Source organism: Xenopus laevis, chromosome 3L, assembly GCF_017654675.1.
Source record: "Xenopus laevis strain J_2021 chromosome 3L, Xenopus_laevis_v10.1, whole genome shotgun sequence".
Taxonomy (NCBI): Eukaryota; Metazoa; Chordata; class Amphibia; order Anura; family Pipidae; genus Xenopus; species Xenopus laevis.
In genome coordinates, this window is record NC_054375.1 from 23,858,788 (window position 1) to 23,866,282 (window position 7,495).

A 7,495-nucleotide genomic window follows, 5' to 3' on the forward strand; every position below is an offset into this window, starting at 1 on the left:
TGTGATGGAAACGGTAAGGAAAATGGCAGCATACACATGAGCACCAGTAAGCTGTTTAGTGAAAACTGCATTCCCTTTCATTCCATTTGACCCCCAGGAAGTCTGCAGACCCCGGCCTCTACAGTTTGAGAGATGGAGTAAAATGGAATGCAGGTTCCACCAAGTGGCTTAAGGGTTCTCCTGTTTATGATGCCATATTGGGGTGTAAAGAGGAGAAGAGGCACTGCTGATGGTATTACAGTGCAAGGAAAGGGAGGCACTGCTGGTAATATTACAGTGGAAAGGAAAGGGAGGCACTGCTGGTGGTATTACAGATGAAGGAAAGGAAGGCACTGCTGGTGATATTACAGTGGAAGGAAAGGGGAGGTACTGCTGGTGGTATTACAGATAAGGGAAAGGGAGGCACTGCTGATGGTATTACAGTAGAAGTAAAGGGGAGGCACTGCTGATGGTATTATAGTGGAAAGGGAGGCAGAAGAGACATTGTTGGTAATGCTATGGTAGAGAAGGCACTGCTGGTGGAATTGGGGTACTCTTACCTGGTGGAGCTGTCAGGTGGTGCATTTTCCCAACTCCAGCCTGCAAAAGACAAACAATATAATTTGAAATGCATTCCTCATATTTTACTTGGCAATTGATATTCCTGAAACCCTATATTACTCTGGGGCACATTAATCACAAATTGGGTGGTTTGTCAAAATAAAAATATTGACTAATTGTGGTTGCAACTTTTCCAACAACTTGTTATTACAAATCACTGGTTTCCATGTATTTTTAAGCAATTTGCACAGTTGTGATTTCTGTGACGTTTGGGGTGAAATTTATGGTGGCTTTCTACTTGCCCAAATGATGAAGATACACATCCATTGGTTTCCTTGGAATGTGAACAGGTTTCAGCAGCCTGAGAGTTTTTTGTGATTGTTTTTGCCACGTATACAAAAACCACAAAATTAGAATCATCACAGGGATCATCTCAATATTACCATAAAATCCACTTTGCCCTGCATGCACCCAATATGGCTGCTTCCCATAGCCAGCTCTGCTCTGATCAGTGCCCCTGCACCCATAACTATAGGAATACTAACGCTAGGCACTTCTTGTTCTGACTTGTGTTTCATGTATTTTTAATTAGGTCTTTTCTTACCCATCATCCCCTTTGGACTTAAAATGCTGCATAGTTAAAGTCCAGAAAGGCTTCATCGATCTCGCTTGCCATCTCAGCAGGGGGTCCTTTGGGCTGGGTCAGATTCGCTGACAGTTTGGTGAACTCCTCATCGAAATACCCCACATCCTCCGGTCCATTTAGGCTGGGTACGAACGGAGCTGTTACGTTCCTCTCGATAATATCATCCCAGACAATGCCCTGCAAAATAGGCACCATAGCAAATGCTCATTATTAGAGTTTCATCATTAGAAGCTGAGGATATGAAAGGACTGTATCTCTTGGATAATTATTTGGACAATACAGAAAGGGGACTTACATTAAAGAATGGATGTTCTGCTACATCTGCGGCATTCCCCGGGGTGGAACCTAGCCTCTCCTCAGGATTCTTCTTCAACAGCTACAAGAAGTGAAAATAGCCGTTACACTGAAGAAGCAGAAGCTTCAGGGAACTCAAGAGAAAGTGGTCACTGATTATAATAAACTGAAAGCTCAGCGCTACTTACCTGTGATATGAAGCTTACTGCTTCGGAGTCCAGGGATGAGGGGTAGTGTGGCTCATCCTCCACGATGGAATCATATATAAAGTCCCTGTCGTATCCGGTGAAAGGTCTCTGAAATGATTCATGGGTATTTATTAGGAGGCCATGCTTTTTATACAGAGTGTTTGATGAGTATAGATAAAGAACAGTATTTAACTTTAATACATCCACCTATAGCTGGCCAGTGGCAATTGCTGCTTACCGTTCCGAGGAGCATCTCATAAACGATGACGCCAAGAGCCCACCAGTCGACGGCTCTTGAGTACTCCTCCTCCATCACGACTTCGGGCGCCATATAAGCAGGACTCCCAACCATGGTGTTGGTGCGGTCTCCATATCCAATGCCTTGATAAAAAAAGAAAAATTATAATTGTATGCCCTAAATGAGTTCCCTTTGCTCTGTGTAATAATACAAGGTGGCTCTTACCAGTTTTGCTCATCCCAAAATCGGCGATCTTGATGTAGCCGTCTTGATCCATTAGTAGATTCCCCGGCTTTAAATCTCTGTATTAAAATAAAAGGGAGATGTTATGACACATTAAAACTGCTGTGAAATAGCTGAGCCATAAGCCAAGCTCAAAGAATTCTGGTTCCTGTTCTTTTTCCTACCCTTAGCTTTCCAAGCAGTGACTTTCAACCTGTAATTGTCCTGCTACTAAATTGCAACAGCTACAAACCCCCCTTTATTAACTCTTACCTGTGTATGACATCCTTGCTGTGAATTCCTTCTAAACCAAGCGTTATACAAGCAGCGTAGAACCTGCAAGAATAAGAAAATGACATTTGATTATTATATGGCACATTCATAGAGGAATCTTAAAGGGGTGCTTAACTATTATATTATAGAATGGCTAATTACAAGCAGCTTTTCAATTGGTCTTCCTTTTTGTACATTATATTTATTTATTTGTCTTCTTATTGTGTCTCTTTCAGGCTTTTAAATGGGGATCACTGGCCCCATCTAAAAAGCAAAAGGTACTGTGCACTGTAAGGTAACAAATGTATTGTTATTGCTATTTTTTATTACTCATCTTTCTGTTCAGACCCTCTTCTTTCCAGGCTCTTATTCAAATCGATGCATGGTTGCTAGGGTTATGTGGCTAACTAATTGCAAACTAATTGCAAACTGGAGAGCTGCTGAATAAAAAACTAAATAACTCAAAAACCACAAATCTTAAAAAATTAAAACCAATTGCAAATTGCCTCAGACTATAACTCTCTACATCATACTAGAGATTAATTCAAAGGTGAAAACCCTTTACTATTAGTGTAGCTTACCTCTGCCACTATCATTATCCTCCCCTACTCCTCAGTCTTCTATAACTCTGGGACAAATATCCACCTACTGTCATTTCTACTTACTTGGTTGTCTGTAGATCAAAGTGCTTGCTCCTCATCAGGTGGGTTCTTAAACTGCCTCCTGCCACAAACTCCATGATGAAAAACAGCTGGTTTTTGGTGCTGAATGTGGCGTATAAGTCCACTATAAAACTGTGTGGATTCACCAACTGTCCAATTTGCTTCTCTGTTAAAATGCTGAAATATAAAAGAGAAAATGAGTCCGGCACAGAGTAAATTATCATGGTAACAAAAGCAACTGGGTGAAAGGAAGGGAAGTGAAAGAAAAGTATATAAAATAGAAAAGATTGTGAGACAGAAAGCGACTGCTCCAAAAGCAATGAGAGGATTATGGAATCATTCCCCATGAACTTACTGTTCTATATCATCAGTGGAGTCGATGTTGTCCTTCTTGAGCACTTTAATAGCGCAATAGATGTTTGCTGGAAGATACTCTACTAGTAGAACCTGGAATTAGAAAGTGAGTTTAGTGTCATTGTTACCCTGTATATGCTGCTAAAGATCCAAGTCCTAATTAGAGACTGAATCAGTTACCTTGCCGAAGCTTCCTCTGCCTAAAACCTTAATCCGGCGAAAGTCCTTTGCTGTAAAACTGCTGAACTGTAGCTCTCTGAAAGGGAATAACATAAATTGTGTTTTGTGCAGCTTGAAAAACCATGTATATCTATATTAATAATGTATGTATTTATGTCTTATATTGAGGGTTTGTCTTACTGTGTCGTTTCAGCCTCCTCTACTGTCATCTCTTCAGCCTGAGAATCCTCTGGAATGGGGCTGTAATCGCCTGGGAGAGGACCCATCGATGTTTCAGAAGAGTCTTCTTCATTCTCAGGAACTTCACTATTGGGAAGAGGTCATTGAGGTACATGATTAGTATAATGCAAGTTTATAGTAGAAATCAGTCTTAACCGCAGCCTCCCATATAAAGTGTGAGTTTACCTTTCTTCCTCATTCTGTTGTTGTTGTTGCACTGGATCTTCTTCAACAACAGATTCTGCCTCTTCCTCAGCCTCCTCATTTGTATCTTCTACAGGTAAGTCCCTTTAAATATAATGACGGGTTAGTGTTTATTCTAATTCATTTTTTTCCCTTAGTGATTTATAAGCTTCACGCTATCCTTTTTTCTTCCCTTAGCAAATACATTCTCCATAATCCTTAATACTACAGCACCCCTAGCCATAATTCATAGATGGCACTGTACAATTATGTATTGTGGAATCTCCCGGCCAAATGAAGGGGCATCTTACCACCTGTCCTCTTTTTTTATGCCAATCATTTCATCTGTTGGTACCTTACTTTAATTAGAATAATATTCCTGTTATTGTGAAGATATTTTTGTTCTTATTTGATGAAAGTATGGGATAGGGATTTAATCTCTAATAAACTCCAAAATATCCTTACCTGTCAGATGGTTCTTCAGGCGGCTGTTCTGTCTCTGGAACAGGTTCCTCAGATGATTCATCATGTTGATGCTGCAAACAAGAGACAGGCAATTATTGAATGTGGCTTTACATGGATATGATAAGGGCAGTGTTTGTGTCCAAGAAATGAATGGTGTCAATGTAATATACTCACTTGTGATGAATCACTGGCGGGGACTGAAATGACCTGAACCTCAGGCGCAGTGATCTCTGGTGCAGGGAAGTTGACATCGGTGTCCCTTGTAGTCTCCAGAACTGCATCTGAAATATTGCAAATAAATTTGAAGGATATTAGGATTTTCAAATACAACATTCTTGAATCTAAGGCTTAAGACCTTTTTCTTGATTTGTTAAGATGCTGCCAATGAACATTGTTTTAAAATATAAATTTAAAGGATATGAAGGTCATCTATAGTTCTGTGGGGCTCAATCTAATGGTCCACATCAACACCAAAGAATTGGACGGCACTCCGATCAAAAGGAATACAGGTTTATAGCATACTCCTGCAGGTATCCTACGCCCAAGGATCCCTGCAGGAGTATGCTATAAACATGTATTCCTTTTGATCAGAGTGCCGTCCAATTCTTTGGTGTTGATGTGGATCTTAGCAGTGGGGATGCAGCAGACAGAGCACCCGATAGGAAACATATGAAGCAGCTACAGGGAAGAGCTTTGAGCAGTCCTTTTGTTTTTGAGCTCAATCTAATGGGGGTTAACCTAATGTCCATGAAGAGGTAGTGTATGTGATGTTATGATGACACACATGTAATGCCAATAGGAAAGAGGCCAGAGACTGTTATATCTTACCTGGAGAATTCTCTGCTTCCCTCTGAGCTAGCTGCACATTGAGCTTGTGGAGAGAGGAGAAAAGGGCTTTCACCTTCCTCTCACTGATGTTCCTCAGCTCCTTCACTTGGGCTTTGGTCTGTCTGTCCTTGGTGACAAGGTACAGCTTTTGCGCCCCTGCTGCTATCCTCATCTCCTTCCGGATGTCTCTCAGCAGCTCCTGCTTCATACCTGAAAAGCAAATACTCACCCAGGGCTCACAAGCATCAAAAGACTGATTGATGTCAACAGTCTATAGAGAATAGGGAACAAAATCAAGAAAAAAATTATTAAGCAATTGAAATCCTCCCAAACTTTTTAATGAATATTGAACATTTTTTATTTGATATTTGTGAAGAACATCTGAAAAATGTAACAGTAATGTTTGTCAAACAGGTTTGCAAAATATTTCTTGTAAGCTGAGGAATTTCTCTTTTGCAGTGACAGTTCCCCTTTATATCTGGTGGCAAGGACTCTAATCGTCAGGCATGAAACAACGACTTTATATTTCCATCTGTCTTACCTCAGTATGCCGGTGCCGGTGCAGGATGTTGCACAGTTTGGCGCCCATCTTGACGCTCCTGTATCAGGAAAAAAAGGTTGGTATAAGTCACTGCTTTAGTGGAGATAAAGAATACAAATGTTTGTAGCTGCTGGTAAATGGCAAGCTCAGGACAAGCATCTCTCTGTAACTTTCCCACTACACATATTAACAATGACCTGCTGTTACCATGCATAGGACATTCTAAGAGAACTAGCCCTTAAATTAAACTATTATTTAAACTAATATCATTAAACTATTAATTAAACTATTTTAGTTGCTTATAAATGTACTTATACAAGTGCTTATTTGCTGCTAGTTTACCCCTGGAACTATATCAGCATGACTGTCGCACTGTGGGAAGCCCAAATATTGCTCCGGGATCTCAGCCCCTGACTCCCAAATATATATATGTGGAAATTTTAAAGACTATTTGTAGCTAAAAACGACAATAATCATCGTCTTTAATATGTCCCCCCATCCCAGTGTCTTTATCGGCTCCACTAAACCCTGAATTCTGAAATAAAAACTTGCTTTCTGTACCTGTCACAAGTCAAAGGTCCACCCAGACCCTCCCCTTTTTCAGACAATCCCCTCCCATTTATTTGTTCCACAAATCAGATCATTATAACTGTTAGCCCCCACTTTCCTCTGGATCAGCTAGCAGTTACACAGGTTTTATTTAGACAAAAAGGTTGAACTTGATGGACGTGTGTCTTTTTTTCAACCTCATCTGCTATGTAATAAATATTACCAGAGGGATAAATTCAGGATCCCTACCTTCCTCCTGATGACCCGCAATGGGTTGAGCAGGTTGCTGTAATTTCTCTGCTCTTGATGTAAGTTGGTAGTCTTTAAAAAGACTGTTTTTTTTCTTCTTTATCCTCTTCTTTGTCGCTTTTTGGAGTCGCTGCAAATCGCTCAGATCACTAAGATCGCTCTTAGTATTTCATTTTTTTGGGGAGAGACAAAAAGAGATTGTGAGCCAAACACTCTTTGACACATAAAGCTTTGAATACTGTTTTTCCCTTTCTCTATTCTTCCCAGTTATACTGCGCTACTGAATATGTTTGCTGCTCCGAAATAACCAGTAACACCAACCAGTAGCAGCTTTAATAGAATGAAGAAGCCAATTAGGGCACATACAAAAGGTTGGTGCAATCAAGGCCCTGGACACCCCTGCCAACCAAGTGTGGGTCCTGGTGACCCCAATGTACTTAGGGGACTGTACAGACTAATGGTTAAAAACAGCTGAATATTACTGCCGTATATTACTGGCAGGGGACCTACTCTGATCAGTTCCCTGCACCCATAAACACTAGGGATCTTTATTGTAGGAATTTATTCTTCTGATTTTTGCTACTAATATTTCCATTTTGGCCCTTCCTTACATATCATCCACACTAGTGCTGATGCTAGGGTGGTACCCTTGACACCAGATGAAGCAATAAATAGACAGGGAACATTAAATACACATTGCATTAGAACTACAACTATGCCGCAGGGGATGCTGGGAATTGTAGTTCAGCTATAGCTAGAGAAGAACAGGTTAAGGCTCAGCGAGACAGTGATTTGTGTTGCCTTTCTGTTCCTTAGCTCTGCACTACCCACTACAGGTCTCACTACCCCTAGCAATGGAACACG

The 7,495-nt window shown here is 40.7% G+C and overlaps 2 protein-coding genes across 3 annotated transcripts; both read right to left on the reverse strand.

The window, feature by feature from the left end:
- Window positions 1-1,342: 1,342 nt before the first annotated feature.
- On the reverse strand, window positions 1,343-4,535 carry LOC121401074 (serine/threonine-protein kinase N2-like). Of its 2 annotated transcripts, XM_041585439.1 has the most exons (10): window positions 4,465-4,535; window positions 3,778-4,104; window positions 3,598-3,673; window positions 3,419-3,510; window positions 3,067-3,240; window positions 2,402-2,464; window positions 2,132-2,208; window positions 1,907-2,049; window positions 1,669-1,776; window positions 1,343-1,562 (listed from the first exon to the last, which is right to left on the reverse strand). In XM_041585439.1, the coding sequence occupies exons 2-10, from the start codon at window positions 3,861-3,863 to the stop codon at window positions 1,452-1,454; spliced, it is 930 nt and encodes a 309-aa protein (XP_041441373.1). In that variant the 5' UTR covers window positions 3,864-4,104; window positions 4,465-4,535; the 3' UTR covers window positions 1,343-1,451. The 2 variants fall into 2 exon arrangements, with proteins under 2 accessions (XP_041441373.1, XP_041441374.1); XM_041585440.1 differs by lacking the exon at window positions 4,465-4,535 and having other exon boundaries at window positions 3,778-4,442.
- A 1-nt stretch (window position 4,536) lies between these two features.
- On the reverse strand, window positions 4,537-7,262 carry LOC121401087 (serine/threonine-protein kinase N-like). Its single transcript, XM_041585460.1, has 3 exons — window positions 5,834-7,262; window positions 5,293-5,563; window positions 4,537-4,745 (listed from the first exon to the last, which is right to left on the reverse strand). Exons 1-3 carry the CDS (start codon window positions 5,879-5,881, stop codon window positions 4,621-4,623), a joined length of 444 nt encoding a protein of 147 aa, XP_041441394.1. The 5' UTR covers window positions 5,882-7,262; the 3' UTR covers window positions 4,537-4,620.
- Window positions 7,263-7,495: the final 233 nt, after the last annotated feature.

What these genes read in the sequence shown, in the direction of transcription:
- LOC121401074 (XM_041585439.1), bottom strand. Translation starts at nt 3,863, where the DNA reads ATGGGTCCTCTCCCAGGCGATTACAGCCCCATTCCAGAGGATTCTCAG. An exon ending in GCAGAGGAAGCTTCGGCAAG is followed by an intron (nt 3,511 to 3,597) that starts GTAACTGATTCA and finishes TTCTAATTCCAG; the next exon opens with GTTCTACTAGTAGAGTATCT. An exon ending in CAGTAAGCTTCATATCACAG is followed by an intron (nt 1,563 to 1,668) that starts GTAAGTAGCGCT and finishes CACTTCTTGTAG; the next exon opens with CTGTTGAAGAAGAATCCTGA.
- LOC121401087 (XM_041585460.1), bottom strand. Translation starts at nt 5,881, where the DNA reads ATGGGCGCCAAACTGTGCAACATCCTGCACCGGCACCGGCATACTGAG. An exon ending in ACCGGCACCGGCATACTGAG is followed by an intron (nt 5,564 to 5,833) that starts GTAAGACAGATG and finishes TATTCTCTATAG; the next exon opens with ACTGTTGACATCAATCAGTC. An exon ending in GGAAGCAGAGAATTCTCCAG is followed by an intron (nt 4,746 to 5,292) that starts GTAAGATATAAC and finishes GCAATATTTCAG; the next exon opens with ATGCAGTTCTGGAGACTACA.